The sequence below is a fragment of the Artemia sp. Qi Xiang Cuo genome, chromosome 6 (assembly GCF_049724085.1).
Source record: "Artemia sp. Qi Xiang Cuo chromosome 6, ASM4972408v1, whole genome shotgun sequence".
Taxonomy (NCBI): Eukaryota; Metazoa; Arthropoda; class Branchiopoda; order Anostraca; family Artemiidae; genus Artemia; species Artemia sp. Qi Xiang Cuo.
This window is the reverse complement of record NC_142799.1, coordinates 38,345,917-38,368,523: the sequence shown is the minus strand read 5'-3', so window position 1 is coordinate 38,368,523 and position 22,607 is coordinate 38,345,917. Positions and strand designations below refer to the sequence as shown.

Genomic DNA, 22,607 nt, shown 5'->3' with positions numbered 1-22,607 from the left:
AAGGAAATTAAAAGTATATAAACGAATTTTGATTTAAAAATCTTTTTTTTCGTAAAACAACCCCCGAAATAAAATACCCCGCCCCCCCTCCCCGAACAAGAATCCTGGATATGCACTTGTTGACTTAAAGTTTTCTGAGTATTTCACTTTTTTTTTTTGGATCATTATTTCGGGTGTGTATAAATTTGTCTGATTTTTTCTCAGTTCTAGTTTTGAAATTTTGGGATTGGCTATCGTGTTTTCATCAGGTTCGCCGCAGACGTAGGCTCTGTAAAATTGTAGATGTAGATGCAGCTTGTTTTAGAGATACAGGTTCTCCAAGATACGGTTTCTAAAAATAAAGAGGAACCGAAGTTTATCGCAGATAAATTATATCCTGCATGAAACAATGTAAATATTCATGATACTCATGCTTTATGAACCTTTAGCTTTATTTGTGGTCATTATAGAATGAATAAATCTTATGAGTGTATCTTACTGCTTCTAGTTCTGTAGTTCTTCTTGGGTAAATGTTAACCCTGAGTAGTGGAGTAACAATCTTCCTCTGGTCCTTCAGTGTTTATACAGTTTCCAATGTCTCTCAGTTTTGATTAGAGACAGCTAGCTCTCTGCTAATAAAATGTTCCTCATTATTTGCTGCATAAGTTAGTGTCACGATGAAAACTTAAAATGTATGCTATTGTTTTAATTGGAATAGCCTTGTCAACTGAAGCTGCGAAGAAGGAATAAAAATCACCATTTGCAGAGAAGTTGAGGAAGGTGTTTTTAGGCAGTTTAGGATCGACTTTGCGCTGGGGTCTCTTTAACTTTTTAATTTTAAGACAATATTTTCACACACACTCACATATATATATATATATATCCGGCGGCGCGCCGATGAGGGAAGACCAGCGGCGGTGGGGCAAAAAACAGCACGCCGTGCCGCTCCGCCAGTAAGACGCCGGCGGCGCGATCAATATTGACCGCAAACATTAATGTTTTCATCAGTCTTTCTCAAATCACAGCTTAAATTTACAAAAGAATCGAGCCTATTCATGAGTTCAAAAATTCACAAGTCGTTTGCTGGAAACTGGTCTTCTTCGTTATTCATCAAGAGAAGTAGAAATTTGGTAGAAACTAAATAGCTGTGGCGTTTCAGAACCCTTGCATAATACGAGTAGTTGAAGTATCTATTAGCTATGTATTCTTACCATAAATAATTATCAAAATTAGTAGTTTTTTTCATCGAGCATTACTGCATATAAAATTTCAAATACCGTATCACGAAATTCGTCACTTATCTGGGTAAAAACTGAATATAACTTTGAACTTATAAGCTTAATTTTTTCATAATACCCTTTGCCTATATCTGTTTTTTCACATTTAAAACAGTTGAAATGGGTGAATTTGATATTGATTGTTTTTTTTTTTTTTTTGCTCTTTTGGATTCCTAAGAATCCTTCTTGTATTAAAAACTGGTTTTCAATTACAATTTTAAAAAAAAGGCATTTTAAAGTTTTTTTTGGCTCCTTTATAGAATGTATGTCATGTAGGCTAAGGCTGAACGGCTGCTTTTTTAATCGCTTTTGGCTGCTCTTCTGGATATTCTTCATATTTTCTCTTGGGGATTCATTCCAAATTATAAATTGATAAACACCTAAAATAAGTCAAAGTATAAACTGTATTTAAAAGGAGTAAATTAATCACACTGAAAAAATAAATTATGTACGCCTCACATGAGAACTCTTCAATTATAATGACACAAAAAACACTTAATAGTTTATTCGCTATGAAGAAAAATGAAGTGTCAGCTATTTTCTTAGGTAAAAATGAAAAGCTCATCCGTTTTAAGTGTAATAAATGAAATAATATGCAGACTGAAGTAGCTCCAGGAAGATGTTGAAATTTTCATTCTAGTTCGTCACTTTTAATCAGTGTAAAAGATCATGGCACAAATCATCAAATATTGTGTATAAGCTGTCAATTCAAAATGATTACAGGAATTACAAAATTTATAAGAACTGCAGAAATAAGTAAATTGTTGTCGGACGACTCTGAAATCTCTACTATCCCAATTCAAACCAAAATCATTTGCTATTGTCATTTCCATGGAAATCTCTAAAAAATTTCTTTTTGAAATAGCTTCCAATCGTAGTTAGGGGTATTTAGACTTTTTTGCTTTTCTTCAAAGCTTTGAAAAAAGTGTTATAATATTCCAAATGTTACGTTTGTGCATATTTTTGGTAATCATTTGTGGGGTGATCGAATTTTCTAAACCACTTTAGATAAGTAAGAACGTCGCAACATCTAGTACCCTGAGGTCATAAGACTGTCAAAGACTCCTCCTTGTACCTCCCAAATTGAAAGCTTTTATTATGACCTGGCCTTTTAGTGTAACTTGGGCACTGGACCAAGGGTGCCATTGTTACTCGAGCGCAACGTTAGGTGGGGATGTCGATATCGCTTTCGTCACACCAATTCGTTTTAGTGTGAATCTGCCTGGTACATATGAATGAATGTTTTCAAAGTAAACCCGTTTCATCAATAGGAAAAAAAAAACCGGATTGGACGCATATGTCCCTTTGCCTTTGGACGATAAAACTAGACCCCGGCGCCGCGCCGGCGGATCGACCGAACGCCGCCAACGAGAGGCCCAGTCGAACGCCGCCGAAGTGTCGTAACGCCACCGGCGCGCCGCAGGCACACCGCTGCCGGCAGAGGCGGCAGCGTTCGGTCGACTTTAAACTATTTTTACGGCAATTCTTTATTGCGTCAATCGCAAAGTCGGAGCTTTTCCTTCTCGTGTGGTTTAGTATTTCAATTTTCCTGATTGGAAATCACGCAGAGCTTGCACTATCCCCGAATTTTCGGGTATTTCCCTGAAAATCTATGGGTCACCCCGACATTGTTACTCGTGCGCAACGTTAGGTGGGGATGTCGATATCGCTTTCGTCACACCAATTCGTTTTAGTGTGAATCTGCCTGGTACATATGAATGAATGTTTTCAAAGTAAACCCGTTTCATGAATAGGAAAAAAAAACCGGAATGAACGCATATGTCCCTTTGCCTTTGGACGATAAAACTAGACCCCGGCGCCGCGCCGGCGGATCGACCGAACGCCGCCGACGAGAGGCCCAGTCGACTGCCGCCGACGTGTCGTAAAACTTCCGGCGTACCGCAGGCACGCCGCCGCTGGCAGAGGTAGCGGCGTTCGGTCGACTTTAAACTATTTTTGCGGCAATTCTTTATTGTGTCAACCGCAAAGTCGGAGCTTTTCCTTCTCGTGTGGTTTAGTATTTCGATTTTCCTGATTGGAAATCAAGCAGAGCTTGCACTATCTCCGAATTTTCGGATATCTCCTCGAATATCTATGCGTCACCCCGAAAAAAATTGGGTTCCCCGAATCCCCCAAAACCACCCAATCATGGTGCCACCCCTAGCGATATATCATCAGTGACTTACCCAGCCCAATATTACTTTGTATACAAGAATTCTTCACTACTCTATTGTTCATGAATTTTCGTCTCTTTTGTTACTTTGCATAAAAACCAAACAGATGCAATAATGATATTGCAAATACTGCAAAATACACAGTTCTTCATATGTTGACAAAAAAAAGTATCGTCTTTATGAAATGAGCTTAAATCATTTCGAATGCAGTTTCCCAATCGCTATTTCTTACATCATTCGTAGTCAAGAATTTTATTTTCAAGTTGAATAGAATTATAGAACGTATTCACTACTATACAGCTTCAGCCTTTTGTTTGATTTTGAAATTGACAGCCTACATACGGTTTCTACAGCTGAATTGTAAGTTTGCAGATTTTTTTGGTTTTTTTATATAATACTTTCTCAATGTTTAATACTCCCGTATTTAAAACCTTATATACACTAAAATATTATTTCTGTAAAATTTTACCCCCCCCCCCCCCCAAAAAAAAACATCCTTCGGTTGAGACAAAATTTAGCTATAGACTAAGCTATGTACAAGGTTGGGGAATTAAAGATTGAACCGGAAGTTACCCCCAAAATCTGATTCATAAATAAATTGTAAATTATTGCCTATAGGGGAGGGGGATAGGGGGCTATCATTTTTAAATGATAATACCTCATTTTTTTAATTGAAAGCAGGGATGCCAAAAAGATAATAATTTTTTTCATTTAAAGTGGAGACAGAAGAAAATGATATCAAATTCCCTGGGAAACCATTGAAATATTTTGATAGACCCAGGGCCTTCCATTAGGACTTGTTCATTGTCTTGGGTATTTTGCGATTTCTCATAGGCTACTGGCCTAATTTGGCTATTGTGTGTGCTCCCTTTTAATTCGATTCTTTGTATCTTATGGAATGCCATGGCGAATCTATCGCTCTGTTTTCCAATAATTTGAGGTATATCTGAATAATTTCGACATTTTTGTTGTTGTCTTTGTACCCCTTTACTCATACCCTCAATTTTTTTCAAGGAACACTAAGCTGTTTAGCGTTATTTTTCGTATTTGTTTGAACCATATAGTGACCTTGTTAATTATTCAGTAAATTATTTTTCTAATGAAAGCTGAGACGGTATCCTATCAAGGTGGTATCCAGAGGGGGGGGGGGTAGGGAGGTATTATATTTAAATGATAATAGCTCGAAATTTTATTTATTGAAAGCAGGGATCCCAAAAAGTTCATTTTTTTTTATTTAAAGCAGAGACGGTATCCTATCAAGGTGGTATCCAGAAGGGGGGGGGGGCATTGAGCTATCATATTTAAATGATAATATCTCGATTTTATTTTAAAGCAGGGATGCCAATAAGTTAATTATTTTTTTTTATATAAAGCAGAGACGGTATCCTATCAAGATGGTATCCAGAAGGGGGGCATAGGGAGTTATTATATTTAAGTGATAGTACCTTGATTTTTTTTTATTGAAAGCAGGGATGCCAAAAAAGTTCAAAAGTTGACAAAATTAACAAGATTTTCGTGAGTTATGCTTGATACAGCACTTGCATGGTTTTATCGTCCAAAGGGAAAGGGACATATGCGTCCAATCTGTTTTTTTCCTATTGATGAAACGGGTTTACTTTGAAAACATTCATTCATATGTACCAGGCAGATTCACATTAAAACGAATTGATGTGACGAAAGCAATATTGAAATCCCCACTTAACGTTGCGCTCGAGTAACAATGGCACCCTTGGTCCAGTGCCCAAGTTACATTAAAAGGCCAGGTCATAATAAAAGCTTTCAATTTGGGAGGTTCAAGGAGGAGTCTTTGACAGTCTTATGACCTCAGGGTACTAGATGTTGCAACATTCTTGCATATCTACAGTGGTTTAGAAAACTCGATCATCCCACAAATGATTACAAAAAATATGCACAAATGTAACATTTGGAATATTATAACACTTTTTTCAAAGCTTTGAAGAAAAGCAAAAAAGTCTAAATACCCCTAACTACGCTTGAAAGCTATTTTAAAAAGAAACTCTTTGGAGATTCCATGGAAATGACCATAGCAGAAGCTTTGAGCCTGGGTGGGGATCAAAGAGGAGTCTAAGTATTTTGACCACAGGTGACTTATTGTTGCGACTTTCTTAAATTTGGTAATTCTTGCGAGCATTTGGAAATCAAAGCTTTAACTCAATAACTGATACTAAGTATCATAATATTTTGCTTAGATTAAAAGTGACGAACTAGGATGAACATCTTAACATCTTTCTGGAGGTATTTCAGTCTGCGTATTATTTCATTTAATTACATTTAAAACGGATGAGCTTTTCATTTTTAACCTAATAAAATATATGATACTTCATTTTTCTTCATACCAAATAAACTATTAAGTGTTTTTTGTGTCATTATAATTGCAGTGTTCTCATGTGAAGTGTTCATCATATATTTTTCAATTTGATAAATTTACTCCTTTTAGATACAGTTTATAATTTGACTGATATTAGGTATTTATCAGTTTATAATTTGGAATGAATCCCCGAAAGAAAAAAATGAATGATATCCAAAATAGCAGCCAAAAGCGATAAAAAGCAGCAGTTCAGCCTTAGCCTGCATGACATATATTCTATAAAGAAGCCAAAAAAACTTTAAAATGCATTTTTTTAAAATTATTATTAAAAACTAGTTTTTAATACAAGAAGGCTTCTTAGGAATCCAAAAGAGCAAAAAAAAAAAACAATCAATATCAAAGTCGCCCATTTCAAATGTTTTAAATGTGACAAAACAGATATAGGCAAAGGGCATTATGAAAAAATTAAGCTTCTAAGTTCAAAGTTATATTCAAAGTTTTTACCCAGATAACTGACGAATTTTGTGATACGGTATTTGAAGTTCTATATGCAGCAATGCTCGATGAAAAAACTACTAATTTTGATAATTATTTATGTTAAGAATACATAGCTAATAGATACTTCAACTACTCGTATTATGCAAGGGTTCTGAAACGCTACAGCTATTTCGTTTCTACCAGATTTCTACTTCTCTTGATGAATAACGAAGAAGACCAGTTTCCAGCCCGCGACTTGTGATTTTTTGAACTCATGAATAGGCTCGAATCTGTTGTAAATTGAAGCTGTGATTTGAGAAAGACTGATGAAAACATTAATGTTTGTGGTCAACATTGATCGCGCCGGCGGCGCGCTGCCGACATCTTACCGGCGGCGCGCCGCCGGCGTCTTACCGGCGGCGCGGCGTGCTGTTTTTTTGCCCCGCCGCCGCCGGTCTTCCCTCATCGGCGCGGCACCGAGGTCTAGATAAAACCATGCAAGTGCTGTATCAAGTATAACTCAAGAAAATCTTGTTAATTTTGTCAACTTTTTGGCTCCCTGCTTTCAATGAAAAAATCAAGGTAATATCAATTAAACATAATAAGTCCCTATGTCCCCCTTCTGGATACCATCTTGATAGGATACCGTCTCAGCTTTCATTAAAAAAATGATTTAATGAATAATTAACAAGGTCACTATATGGTTCAAACAAATACGAAAAATAACGCTAAAGAGCTTATTGTTCCTTGAAAAAAATTGAGGGTATGAGTAAAGGGGTACAAGGACAACAACAAAATGTCGAAATTATTCAGATCTACCTCAAATTATTGTAAAACTGAATGACAGATTCGCCATAGCAGTCCATAATATCCAAAGGATCAAAATAAAAGGGAGCACGCACAAAGGCCAAAACAGGTCAGTCGCCCATGATAAATCGCAAAATATCCAAGACATTAAACAAATCCTAATAGGGGGGCCAAAATATTTCAATGGTTTCCCAGGGAATTTGATATCATTTTTTTCTGTCTCCAATTTAAATGAAAAAAATACTTATCTTTTTGGCATCCCTGCTTTCAATAAAAAAAAATGAGGTATTATCATTGAAAAATGATAGCCCCCTATCCCCCTCCCCTATAGGCAATAATTTACAATTTATTTATGAATCATATTTGTGGGGTAACTTCTGGTTCAATCTTTAATTCCCCAACCTTGTACATAGCTTAGTCTATAGCTTAATTTTGTCTCAACCGAAGGCTGTTTGTTTTTGGTGGGGGGGGGGGGGAGGGGTAAAAATGTTCCAGAAAGAAGATTGTATTTTCTATCAGGTGTTTAGTAATTGAGTATTAAATATTAAGAAAATCTTATCTAAAAACAGCAAAAAAAAAAAATATGCAAACTTACAACTCAGCTGCAGAAACAATCTATCGGCTGTCAATTTCAAAATCCAACAAAAGGCTGAAGCTATAATGTAGTGAATACGTATTATAATACTATTCAACTTGAAAAAAAGATTCATGAATATGAATGATGTAAGAAATAGCGATTGGGAAATTGTATTCAAAATGAATGAAATTCATCTCTAAAGGAGAATACTTTTTTTTTTCAACATATGGAGAAATGTGTATATTGTAGCATTTGCAATAGCATATTGCATCTATTTGGTTTTTATGCAAAGTCACAAAAGAGATGAAAATGAATGAACAAGACAGCAGTGAAGAATTCTGGTATACAAAGTAATATTTGGCAGGGAAAGTCACAGGTGATAAATCACTAGGAGTGGCACCGTAATTGTGTGATTTTCGGGACTCGGGGACCCCAATTTTTTTTGGTGCGGATGCATAGATTTTAGGGGAAATACCCAACAGTTTGCAGATAGTGCAAGCCCTGCTTGATTTCTTATCAACAAGATCGAAATACTAAACCTGACAAGAAGGAAAAGCTCTGACTTTGCAGTTGATGCAATAAAGAATTGCTGCAAAAATAACTTAAAGTCGACCGAACGCCGCCGCCTCTGCCGGCGGCAGCGTGCCTGCGGCGCGCTGGCGGCGTTCGACCGGGCCTCTCGTCGGCGGCGTTCGGTCGATCCGCCGGCGCGGCGTCTATACACACATATATATATATATATATATATATATATATATATATATATATATATATATATATATATATATATATATATATATATATATATATATATATATATATATATATATATATATATATATATATATACATATTTATAAGATCAACCAGCACATAGTTCGCTATTTTCTTGACGGAACCCTGGGATGAGAGGGAAAACCTGAAAGTGATAGCAAGAGATCTGGAATAGATTTTTCCGGAAATAATTGATTGAAAATCCCAACCCAGAAGTTGAATTTTAATACCACCTGAAGGATTGTTGCATGAGCAATTACAACTACTTACGCCCACCCCTTAAATTGTACGTACGATGTGATTAATTCATTAAAATATAAGTTTTAGTGTCACTGGAAATGCAAGTTTGTGGTCTATTATGATGAGACTATGGATTGTAGCAACATTTACTGGTTTGAAATTTATTTCTCTAGTAGAGTATACAGATATTACCTTGATGCTTAGGAAACGTCCCAATATTGTCACTTGAGGGCGTCCAAAACAGTAGTATAAGCGCAAAAACGACTTGTTGATCAATGGAACGTAATACGAACGAAAAAAGATCTTCTAAGTGTAGTGAAAAATCAATATTTGACGACTAAGCTTGAAAAACTTGGATTTGTGCATGCTTTTTTGTTAGATGTCCATATGAAAAGACGTTTTATTGCTTCTGTGAGAGAGAAGGGGGGCTTTTCACCCACTCATCGGGGTACCTTTGACAGACTGTTTACCCTAGTCAAGCTCAGAACAGCCGTATGGAGCAACATTTTAAAGTAAAATAAATTTTTCAAATTAGCCTGTCTCACTTAAAGAATAGAAGATTCCCGCATTAATTTTTATTGGGATAGATATGTTTTAATCATATTATTTGGACCATCACAGAACTTTTTTAGTATGTCATGACATTCCTTGTTTAATTGAAAGCTGATGACTTTTCTAGGAAATTTTATTTTATTTGTTAAAGATAATTGTATTCAATGTAATTGACTTACAGGTGTTGTGTTTCCTGATAAATAAGCTACCCTTTGGAGGTCTTGGATTTTTGTTGTTTTTTGTTTTGCATTTTGTTTTCCTAAATTTTTTTTGAAGCCCTAACTAGAGGATCGATCAATTATGCATATTCAGTCATGATTTTCAGAGCTATCTCCTTTTGAAAATGATAATGAAAATAAGGACTAACATAAGCTCTTATGAAAGGAATTAAATAGAAACTAAATATTTTTGGCCCTACATTTGAGAGACACGTTCAGTTGTACAGATAGAAAACCTTTATTAGAACCTCATCAAACAGTTCGTGGTAACGAACTGTAAGTAAAGAGCGACCCGGCTCAATGGTAACCGAAACTCTAGAAAACGGGTTTTTGATACCAATAGATATATCAAAAGAATCAGATTTCAATGCTGATTTCAAATATATAATTTTCATCAAGTTTAGTGCTACCAATCAAAAGTTACGCGCCTGAGAAAATTTGGCTGATTTTCAAAAAAAGGGGAAAAAAACCCCCTAAAAGCTATAGAACCTTAATGGAAATCACACCATCAGATTCAGCGTATCCGAGAGCGCTAATGCAACCTTTTCAAGCACCTATCTGCAAAAAGGTGGAGTTTTACATTTTTTGCCAGAAAAAAGATCACGGATGCGTGTTTATTTGTTGTTTTGTTTTTCCCAGGGGTGATCGTATCGACTCAGTGGTCCTAGAATATCGTGGGAGTTCTCATTGGAACGGAAATTAAAATTTCTAGTTCCCTTTTTAAGTGACCAAAAAAAATTGAGGTCAACTAGGCCCCCTCCCACGCTTATTTTTTTCCCAAAGTCACCCAATCAAAATTTTGAGATAGCCATTTTGTTCAGCATGGGCGAAAATATGATAAATATGTCTTTTAGGGTGACTTAATCCCCGAAGTTCCCAGAGGGAGGGCTAAAAGTTATGAACTTTACCCATTGTTAAAATTTAGTATTGGTTTTTGGGAAGTATACATAAGTTTTCTGGAGGTTTTTTTTCGGGTAGGGGGAGGTACGGGGGGGTCGGTGGGTCTGTTGGAGGATATGTTCATGATGGAAGTTTTCAGGGGGGAAGGGACATTGCCATGAAGGGGGCGCCGGACTTGCCAGCATTATTTATTGGTTATTGGGAAGTATACAACCATTTTCAGGAAGGATTTTTTCTGGGGGGGGGGGGCTAGAGGAGGGGTTTACTCTGGAGAATATTTCTGTGGAGGATGTTTCTTTGGGGTAAGAGACATTTCTATGAAGGGGGCGCCGGATTTCCAAGCATTAGAAATTAAATCGATCATTAGACGATCAGAAATTAAATAAAAAAAACAAGTTTTTTCTACTGAAATGTAAGAAGGAATATTAGAACTTAAAACGAACAGAAATTATAACGTATATGAGGGGGGTCTCCCCCAAGTCAATACCTCGCTTTTTACAGTACAGTTTTTTTTAGTGCTTTCAAAAGAGCTATCTATTCTAATTAAACAGCCTTTGTGATTCAGGGGTTTTTTAATCAACTTTTTTTTCAACTTTTAACGTAAAGAGCGTGTTATTGACTAAGGGGAGAACCCCTTCATATACGTAATAAAAAAACAATAAAAAAACAAGCGATACGGCTCAATAGTAATCGAAATTTTTAAAAACGGAAGTTTGATGTCAATAAATGTATCAAAAGAATGTGTTTATAATGCTTATCCTAAATATATAAATTTTATTAAGTTTAGTATTACTCATCAAAGGCTACAGGCCTGAGAAAATTTACTCGATTTTTTAAAGAGGGGGAAACATCCCCTACAAGTGAAAGAATTTTAATGAAAATCACACCGTCAGAATTCAGCGTATCAGAAAACCCTATTACATAGGTTTCAAGCTCATATCTACAAAAATCTGCAACTTTGTATTTTTTGCCAGAAGAAAAATATACGAACATAGAAGTTAGTTACGTAAGTTAATTTGTAAAGACATCCATTTAGCAAAAGAAAAGTAAAATTTTTATGCAAATAAAAGCTGCATTAACTAAAGAACGATCAGAAATTAAATAAAAAAAACAAGTTTTTTAAACTGAAAGTAAGGAGCGACATTAAAACTTAAAACGAACAGAAATTATTCCGTATATGAAAGGGGCTGTCCCCTCCTCAACGCCTCGCTCTTTACGCTAAAGTTTGACTCTGTCTCACAACTTTATTTTTTAAAACAATAAAAAACTTTAGCGTAAAGAGCGAGGCGTTGAGGAGGGGACAGCCCCTTTCATATACGGAATAATTTCTGTTCGTTTTAAGTTTTAATGTCGCTCCTTACTTTCAGTTTAAAAAACTTGTTTTTTTTATTTAATAATAACGAAAAGAACTACAAGATGGTTATAACGATAGGAAGTTGAAAGTCCATGATAAAAATGTAAAGTGTATACGGTACTCTCATGCCCCGATGTGGTGTATGTATTTGACGATTTCTTTTGGTACTTTCCCATTATACAGGCATTTACAAGGAAACCAGTCACGAAAAACACGTTTTTGACGGGTTAATTCAAGACACCGCTATACAGTAATGCAATGCTTAGCGTGGTTTTCAATGCGTTTAGTATATTTAAACTGCTGTTTTTTGGGGTTCAAGGGGAGAAAATGTACCTAGTTTAGGTTAGGTTACGTATTTGATATATGCAAAGCTTTAACCCCCCCCCCCCACTAACTTGCAAATATGTAGCCCAAATTTGTTTATAAACTATTATATATTCATCCTATTTTATTTTATTTCATTAACATTAACCAAACTTGACTTTTTTGAAATTCCCATATAACGGGAAAGTACCTATTTTTTTTTACAGCTTTTCACTAACTTTATGGATTGAGACTCATTTCAATCCTCCAACAAAACAAAAGTTGTTCTTGCGAGAAAAAAAATGTGGTCTTGTGGGAGAATTACAAAATGTGAGGTGCACCTTTTCGTTTTGGGTGTTACTCATTTTCAAAGTTTGTGCAACTTTTGTAGTCCTTATCTTACTGTAGGTATCTATTCTCTTAGGAATGACTCCGTTACTTGCTGCTGCTGTCTGTGGTCATCAAGAAATTGTTGATTACTTGATAAGTCAAACGAATCTCGTGAGCGGACGAGATGAGAGGGTAAATGCACTTGAACTTCTGGGTGCCACGTATGTTGACAGGAAAAGGAATATTACCACTGCCTGTCGTATTTGGACAAGAGCACTCTCTGAAAGGTATTTATTACGTAAAAGTAATTTTGTTGGTAAAATGTTTGGCTATAGGTTAAAAAACGTTAATTGATTCCATGATCTTTGAAAATCTCTGCAGGTGTAGCTTTGTTAACTATCAGAGGCAACGCTGTGGAGTTGCCTATAGTAAAGGCCATACGGCTGCAATGTTTTATTATTTATTTATTTATTTATTTTTTCCCAGAGGCACTTCATATGGAAGGAGTCGTCGTAGAAACTTCAAAGGGGGCTCATTCGATTAGAAATCGAGAGTTCTAGTGCCCCTTTAATAGTCGAAAGTGATTGGAGGGCAACTAGCCCCCCTCCACGCCCATCATTCCCCAAACACATCCAATCAAAATTTTGAGTTATCCATTTTGTTCAGCGTAGTTGATGTCCAGATGAAAAATATGTTTTTGAGGAGGACACTCCACCACAACCCTTAGGGCAATGGTTTTAAGTTATGCCCTGGGGGCATATAAGGTTTTTATAGAAGGCAGTGTCGTAGAAACTTCAAAAAAGGATCATTCGATTGTAAATTCAAAGGGCGAGTGCCCTTGTTGATAGTCGAAAGTGATTGTAGGGCAACTAGCCCCCCCCACGCCCATCATTCCCCCAATCACATCCAATCAAAATTTTGAGATAGCCATTTTGTTCAGCGTAGTTGATTTGCTGATAGAAAATATGTTTTGAGGAGGACACTCCACAACCCTCAAGACAAGGGTTTTAAGTTATACCCTGGGGGTATATAAGGTTTTTATAGAAGGCGGTGTCGTAGAAACTTCAAAAAAGGCTCATTCAATTGGAAATTCAAAGGGCTCGTGCCGCTTTTAATAGTCGAAAGTGATTTGAGGGCAACTAGCCCCCCTCTCACGCCACCTTTTCCCCAAACACATCCAATCAAAATTTTAAGACAGCCATTTTGTTAAACGTAGTTTTAAGTTCTGGAAATTAGGTCTTTGAGGATGAAAACTCCCCCACAGCCCCCAGGGCAAGGGTTGTAATTTAAGGATTCCCCGAATCCTTCCCAATATTTCTTATGGAAGCGATGTTCGTATAAACTTTAGAGAGGGTTTATTTGATTGGAAAATGAAAGTTCTTGTTCACTTTTTAAGAGTCAAAAGAGATCGGAAGGCAACTAGGCCCCTCCTCCTCTACGCCCTAAATGAATAAGATAAAAATTTTGAGACAGACATTTTTTTTAAATAGTTCAAAGTTCTGATAACAAAAAACTCCGGTGTCGACACAGCCCACCGGGGCCCGGGGGTAGGCGTTGTAAGTTATGCGCTGGGGGCATATAAACAATCAAACAATCATTAAATAAACAATCAATGCAAACAAACATACAATAGATATTGATGTAAATTAATGAATAAATTTAGCACTGATATTAATGTAAATTAATAAATAAATTTCTGCTGGGTGGAATTTAACGCGGGGGAATTATCAGCTAGAAAAGAAAGTACCTCTTGAGGGGGGAGGAATTTCCCGGGTATGTGTTATCTAAATGTGGATTTTTCAGTGAGGAGATCAATAAACTTATCCATTAATATTCTACATTGTACGTCTGAATATAACGGAAATAAAGTATCAACGGAAATGTCAGAAGACATTTTCAAAAGACAGATTATTTTCATTAGTATTACTTTCTCTGTGGCTGCTCAATTATGCATGTGAGAGGGAGACTTCCCCCCACCACTGTCTACGGTAAGGTTTCAGTTTTTTTCTAAAGGCTTAAAAATAAACGCAATGCGATAAAAGTATAACTCAAAATAACATATATAGAAAAATTGCATATTATGAGTTGAGGCTCACCCAAATGGTGGCCCGGGGGGCTCACCATTCCACAATCTATGAAATAAATCCTGAAATAACTGAAAATATAAAGTATTTTTGAGTATTTTAACGTCTTCCACAACTCAAACGGTCCGTCATTTTACAGCCCAATAAGTCTATTTAATCTCCTAAATCAGGAACGGAGGAGATAAGTGAAGTTCCGCCCCGTATTGGATGAGTCTCCAACCTCCCCCTCCCCCTCCACTACTGTCTACGCTAAAGTTTTCTTTTTTATGCCAAGTACGCCGCCCCTACACCAAAGACTTTAATAAGGTAAGGTTTTGTATAGGAAGAACAAATAGTAAATCTATTATAATTATCCAATTATAAGGTTAAAATACACACTCTGTGATAGATGCAAAATTGCTTTGGCACACAAAATCCTTTTAAGGTCAATTCCAGACAGTCATGATCCCTTATGTCAGCAAGTGAAATGGTCTAAACACCCTTATTGGAACTATTTTTTCAATCCATTCATTGTTGTCAATCGCTGCCCACAAGTTATGCAAGCTGTCTATTGTTTATATATAAGGTTTTAATCAAAGAGGTAATCGTATAGAATTTGAAAAAATCTTCATTCGATTTCAATTGAAAGTTCTAGATCCGTTTTTAAAGTCAAGAATAATCAAACAGTAAGCAGCCTACCTCCCATGCCATAAAAACTTGAAACTTTTTGCAATAAAAAATGAACAAAAATTTATTAAAAAAAACTTTCCGAAAAATAAGTTTTTTAAAGAAAAGTAAAGGCTATTTTAAACTTAAGCTCAGGAGATACAAATACCTGTTAAAATTCAAACTCAAAACGACCAGAAATTACTATTAAAGAATAAATGAAACCCAAAACGAACAGAAATTAAATAAACAATCATAGCAGAATACATACAACAAGTAATAGTATAAATGAATAAATAGATCTTAAAGCGAGTAATGCTTAGATTGAATATGAAAATCAAGCTTAAACCAAAAAAAAATATTTTGCTATTGAAGTATAAATGAAACTTTAGACGAACAAAAATTAAATGAACAAGCAATGTGAACAAACATACAATATTTATTAATGTAAATGAATCAATAAGTCTTAAAACGAGTGAAACTTAAATTGAATATGCAAATCAAGTTTGAATCAAATAAAAATAAATACAAACAAGAGTTTGAGTATCGCCTCACTGCAGAAGCCTAAAACCTACTGCGTCATTGGCGCTTTACAGGAGACGAATTATATTACAAATGTTTTCTTTTGTACTTAATATTGAAAATAAATATTAAAATTACAGTAAAATTTTGAACTGATGAGCTTTCAGAAATTAATATCATTATACATCAAATATTCAGTTTAATTTATTAGTTCTTTCCAAGATTGGTCAAGACAAATATAGTTTCACTACAAAAAAAATTTGGATACTGCCCCCTTCTTTAACTGTAAAAACCTAAAGCCTTTTGCGTCATTGGCGCTTCACTGAAAACGAATAACTTTTATATTAAAAATTTAAGATTTTCTAGTTCTTACAATATTGAAAATAAAAACAAGAGTTACATTAAAAACTATCTTGAACCGGTGTATATCTTAACAATAAGTTTCAAGCTATAACTGACATTGTATTTTATCTTGTTTATTGTTTCCATGACTCTTCAAGACTCATATAGTTTTCAGTAAGGTACCAATGACGCAGTAGGTTTTAGGCTTCTGAACTGAGGCGATACCCAAACTCTTGTTTGTAGTTCTTTTTATTCGATTCGAACTTGATTTGCATATTCAATTTAAGTTTCACTCGTTTTAAGATTTATTTATTCATTTACATTATTATATATTGTATGTTTGTTTGCATTGATTGTTTATTTAATTTCTGTTCGTCTTAAGTTTCATTTATACTTTAATAGTAAAATATTTTTTTTTTCGTTTTAAGCTTGATTTTCATATTCAATCTAAGCATTATTCTGTTTAATATCTATTTATTGATTTATATTATTACTTGTTTTATGTTTTTTGCTACGATTGTTTATTTAATTTCTGTTCGTTTTGGGTTTCATTTATTCTTTAATAGTAATTTCTGGTCGTTTTGAGTTTGAATTTTAACAGGTATTTGTATCTCCTGCGCCTAATTTTAAAATGTCTTTTTCTTTTCTTTGAAAAACTTTTTTTTTAGAAAGTTTTTTTTTAATTAATTTTGGGAAACAACGAGTAAATGACAGATGAAATAGTCGAAGTTTAAAGAATTGCACTATGAGGGAATAAGCAACTTCATGTTACTTTTGAAATACGCAAAATGTGGATTTATAAAAGAAACATTTAAATTATTTAACGTTTAGCCCAAAACAAATCTACCATTCATATATGTAGGAATTTTTTACCTAGTTTTGGCTGAAAGAATTTACGATCTTAAGACAAATTTCAAGAGCTCAAGGATCTTTGTTTTTTTCTGTGCAGTTAAAGTGTTTCAAAATTAGATTAGAATATGGTGCTTGTTTCTTTTACAATTATATTATGTTAGTTGCAATTTTTTTGTTTTTTTTTGTTCCAGAAGTAAATGTTTTCTAGACTATACTTCTGCTATTACTCGAATTTTATTATCAGATAATTAATCTGATGATTGTAGTTACTAATTATCTGGTAGAATCTCAACTTTCTATAAATAGAACAGTCTGTAATGCTAAAATCCACGAATGCCCTAGAATTTTTGCCTATTTTCGGTGACAAAGTTGTTGATATTGGCTCTTAAAAATAAACTTCAGTACCTTCTGTGTATTTAAATCATTTATAAATTGTCATCAAGCATTCACTTATATTTCCGTGAAGAGGTGTATTACCTTAGACCTTATATCCACCTTTGCCGCCAGAGGCACCCAGGGCATCCACGAGACTTCGCTAATCTTTTCTGAATTGGGCAGTTGCTTATATGTCTTCCCATTCGTGTTGAAGAAAAGCATGGTATCAGACTGGTATATTCATTGCAAAGTGTTCCGAGGTCTTCCCCGTCTTCGATTTCCGTTTGGGTGCCAATGTAAAGTGGCTTTTGGTATCTGAGTATCCTGCACTCGGAGAACTTGGCCCAAGTATCTCCACCTCCGAGCTCTAATGATGTCAGTCACTAGAGGCTGGTAGGCAAGTTTGTGGACTTTTTCATGTGCGATTCTGTCTGACCCATGAATATTTAAAATTTTCTGAAGAAAATTGTTCTCGAATGCAAGGATACTCTTTTCCTGTTGTTAGTTTAAACCCGGGTTTCGGCTGTATAACGGCGGATTGGGACGACCTTACTGTTGAACAGGCGTAACTTAAGCCGGTTCGAGTAATTTTTCAACTTCCATATGTGCTTTAACCTATTGAAGGCGGCGTTCACTTGACCTATTCTGTTCATTATTACTTTAGATGTTGATCCCGCATTCTCCACTATGCTTCCACAGTATCTGAACTCCACGATCTGCTTAATTTTCTCATTTCCCCATATGATATGAAGTGGGGAATCAGTAGTCGCCATTGTTTTGTTTTGCTCGAATTTATTCTTAAACCAAGTCGGCTTGCTTTTCGCTAACCCTATTTAGAAGCTCTTGCAAACGTTGGAAGAGGTGTATGTTAGGATTTAAAGAAAATTTGAACGTCTTGGTAGGGTGTAAAGAGGGAAAGCGTTGAATAGATTGGGATGGAGAAGGATCGTGTCCAGATGTATTGGCCTCAAATGACGTGGTGCTGCAGTGATTTGATAGTAGTAGCAGTAGTAGTGGTAGAAGATATTAGTTTTGTTCTAAGAGTAAATATTTTTTAGACTGCACTTTAGAGATTAGTCGGTTTGTAGTTGAGGGTCAAAGTTCACGTATAGAATTTGAGCTGGCTATGAAGAGAGCTGTTTTTGATTTGAAAATCATTGGCTCTCTCAGGATGGGGGGGGGGGGGGACCGGTTATTTGGGGTATTTTGTAAGAATTTAACCATTCTAGTAAAAAAAAATATATAGTTATAAAAAGAAGAAGTGGAACAGTTAAATGAGTTTCATTATAGAAGCTAGTAAATTTCATTTTAAAGTCCCCACCCCCACCTCCTCCTCTCTCTCTCTCTCTCCAAAGAAAATATTAAACACTATATGTAGTATTTTATAAAATGACGCTTTACGGATGTGGGGGACTTGTTCTCAATTCCTGACCTTCTCCCCTCTCCGCTAGCACCTCATGGGTAAACACAAATTTATAACTCCTTTTTAATTTTTTTTTGTGACTGTGCTGTAACCCGTTTATAGGAAGTTAAGTTTAGATCCCAGCGTTTTTTAAGCCATCTTGAGCAAAAGAAAAGAAGAATTCTTGCTCAAAAGCTTCAAATTATGAATAAAATAAATTGTACTTTGTTAAGTAATTCGAATTTCTTTTGTTTGTAGGTACCCAATTGATGGGCCCCACATACCCAAACCTAGGGGACAGTCTACTATTGCTGCATTTGAGAATGCAGTCGAATTTACGACAAATGAAGAATTAATGGAAGTTGCTTCTGATCCAGATGCCTTGAGAATGCAAGCCTTACTCATACGTGAAAGAATTCTCGGCCCAGCACATCCTGAAACTTCTTATTACCTACGTTACCGAGGTGCTGTTTATGCTGATTCTGGCCAGTTTCAACGTTGTCTTCAGCTTTGGATGTACGCCTTAGAAATGCAGCAGACTCTGCTCGAGCCGCTCAATTGCCTGACTTTAAGCTCATTTCTCTCTTTTGTCGAACTCTTCAATTATATGGTATCAGTCAGGGACAAAATGAGCCAAGAAAGATATAATGATCATGTCCCTCCCCCATTAAACTTTTACGAAGTAATGGCTGTCTTCACGAGGTGTTTGAGAGAAGCTCGGATAGGTATCGCTTATATTGAAAAACTTCCAGCTGCTGAGAGAGAATTGACGACTTATCAACGGATCTTGACTGTGATTGTAATGATGGTTCAACTTCTGGCGAGAATAGAGCCAATCAGCCATGCCCAAAAGGCTTTTATTACGAAAAGCCTTTATGAAACATTGAAGCTAAAACCCACCGCTCGTAATGGCATGAGCTTATTACATTTAAGTGTCACTTCACCCCTTCAGCATAGCGGGCATAGACTCCACTCACATAATAAGAGTCATGCCTTGGCTTGTAAAATTTTAATCGAAGCTGGATGTGATCCTAATGCAGTAGATAATGAAGGGAGAAGGGCCCTTCATATTGCTGCCGCATTGTTCCCTCATAATCAGGAGCTGGTTAAACAGCTTCTTGAATCTGGGGCGCATTTTTGCAGTCCTGATTCGAAAGGACGAAAATTCACGAAAATACTTCAAGAGAAAAAGCAGAAATTGACGGTCAATCCTCTTCAGTATATGTCACTTAAGTGTTTGTGTGCTTCCGTTATAAAAGAATGTAATATTACTTATAGGGGCTCAGTACCGTCAACGCTTCAAACCTTTCTGGATGTTCATTAATTCTTACCACTTTGTTTAATTTCAAGTTGAAAATTTGATCTTAATTTGTAATTAAAACTCCACAGACATACAAATCCATAGATATAACTGTATAGTTTAAAGGGTACTTGAATCTCCCGAATCAGAAATGAAGCAGAAAGAGTACTTTATTTCAATATCGTTTTAATATCGCAAATGCTTGTTGCATTTCATTTTGGCATTATTAATATTTTCGCGTGTATCAATTCCACTTTTCTAAAGTATTTATTAAAACGAAGTATTTCTAATCGTCCTTGGGATAGCGCTAAGTATTAATATATCCTTGACACCAACAACTTTTCATTGCATTTTTAGACGAATATTTCGTTTCCTGATTAAAAAAAAAAAAAAAAAAAAAAAAAAAAATCGAATGCAATAGAATGCAATCTATAGAATGCAATCTCTGCATCGCATATGGTACTAATTGGATTTATTTACATAATTCTTTTGTGATTATTTATACTATAATAATAATTTTGGCCTTGAATGGTATTGAAGGTGTCCTCTATCTTTTTTTTTTTATGAAATATTCGCATGCATGACAAACCACGATTGGTCTTCGAAGTAAGGTGGAGAAAAGTAATGTATCACCTTAATGTCTGAGCTAAAGTATTCATTTAAAAAAAAATGAATGAACATGAGGGATAGTTTAAAAATGGGATAGCTCAGTATAATGAAACTATCATGTTAATTCAAGCTAACTGATTCGTGACATTGATTCATTTTGATGAGTAAAATAATTGTATGTCAGTGTGATGTTCAGTAAATCAATTATAATTTAGGATTTTAAATTATTTTACAGTTCGGTTCTCGTTTGCAATGCTTTACTTACGCTAGAAGATATAACGCTACAATATTCTTTTTTTTTAATTTTTATTAAGGGGATGCGCTACCTTAATGGATCGTCATCTCGTCCATTATAGTTTATTAGTTTGTATGACCAAACTATTTATAATTGATTGGGTGATCTCTCCATAAGTTGCAGAGCTTGGGTAATACATCCGAATAAATCAGAAAACTAAAAGCCGATGCCTGCACTCCCAAAATCTTAGAAAATCATTTAGCTTTCCGCATTTTGTTAGAGATATTCAGTTTTAATGAAACTTGCATAAACAGAACGTATGATTTTTTTAATTTCTTTTTTTGAATGGAGCAGAATTTTTGAGCTGTTCACTGAACAAACTGCCTATGGAATAGCGTGGGTAGCTTCATATATTCGATTCTAAATCTCGAGATATTTGAAAAAAAAAGAAAAAAGAGAGAACGTAAGTCTTTTGGTTCTGTTACGACAATATTATTATCGTTATCATGAGCGGAATCCCTAAACTGATCGGAGGCTCAAGCCTCCAAGGTATTACGATATCGCTTGTCCGAATTTCAAATATTTTCGTTTTCTGTTAAACAAAGGCAATGTACTTTGTTGTAAATTAAACACGGAAAAGACATTGAATTAGATAAATAGTTTTAAGTTGACCTCCAAGGATAACACATAAATAAGCTCATTACTGGCATTTGAATTTGTCTAAAATCTAATATAACTTAAGGGTACTGATTTTCTGGCTTCATTTCCCGTTGTTTATCTTTTGTTTTGCTGGCGATAAACGTCTGAAATAACTTGGCTTTTCGTAAAATTGTTTGGCTTTCATGAATCTATCATTTTCAACTGTTCCGTTGGCACTGGATAGCCAGTGAGGTGAAAAACTGGTCCGAGGCCGTTTTTCTGCACGCAGTAAGGGTAGAGGGAAGGAAAATACTCTGTAAACACTGTCCAAGCAGCTTATTTAACTCCTGTAACATGGTGAAAAAAAAAACCCTTCAATAATTAAGCAGTTAAATCAAAAAAACAAAACAAAAAAAACGGATATTTAGGCCTAAACTACGTTTTTATTATGAGCATAATTAGTCCTCTGGTAAATGCTCTGACTCCTCCCTTTTCTAAAATTAGACCAAAATCAATATGTCCTGTCATAAATTTTAAGTTCCGCTTTTGTGTTGCCAGAAGTTTCAAATGTGTATTTATAATGACGTGTTTGTCCACTAACTTCTGATATTTTAACATAACTAGATTCAGTCTTAGTTACCATTGTTTTGGAATGTACCTGTTATCCACTGTTTTAAAGTAATCTTTTCTTAGTGTCTGAAAGTATGTTTGTTTGTTTTTCTTTTCTTTGGCGTTTGCTAATAAATTATCCGTCTATAGTATGTGTTATTTAAGAGAGTATAGGTAAGACTGGCCGTATGGAATCAGGAGAAGATACCCTCCATAAGCTCTAAAGAAAGTTCCAAAGATCTGTCAGAGGGTAAGCTACACCCTCCCACCCCGTGAGAATGCTCGGATGTTGAAACTTCAGAATTATTGGTATTAGGATTGGTGTAATGGATTTTTGTTTGTTTTAAGTCTCGATAGGTGACCGTTAGATGAGTGTGGGTATGGCTAGGATGCGATTATTCTAACCAAAAATATGTGCATTCATTTTTTTTTTTGGGGGGGGGGGAGGGATTTTCTAAATATTGGGTTTCATGTGTTGTCTGTTATCTCTAAGGGAATGTTAAAGTTATGCCTCTTTCAATCCAGGGAAGGTAAAAATGCACCTGAAAATTCCATATATGTTATTTTTGCATAAATAGTCTGTTTTGATTAACTGAGCCATGTAAAGACATGATAGAATGAATATGATTATCTCCTATTCATTCTGGGAGGATGGTATCTTTAATGGGCTTCCAAAATTATCTAGAAGGGTATTTCCTTTGG

General features: G+C 35.3%; 1 protein-coding gene across 3 annotated transcripts in view; it reads left to right on the top strand.

The window, feature by feature from the left end:
* The window catches only part of LOC148951202 (protein fem-1 homolog C), a 139,232-nt gene extending 117,175 nt beyond the window's left edge, over positions 1-22,057 (top strand). For all 3 annotated transcript variants that reach the window (XM_089090708.1, XM_089090707.1, XM_089090709.1), the window contains exons 5-6: positions 12,386-12,578; positions 18,772-22,057. In XM_089090708.1, the coding sequence (XP_088946834.1) occupies positions 12,386-12,578; positions 18,772-19,837 (1,259 nt within the window). In that variant the 3' untranslated portion in view covers positions 19,838-22,057. The remainder of the gene's footprint in view (positions 1-12,385; positions 12,579-18,771) is intronic.
* Positions 22,058-22,607: the final 550 nt, after the last annotated feature.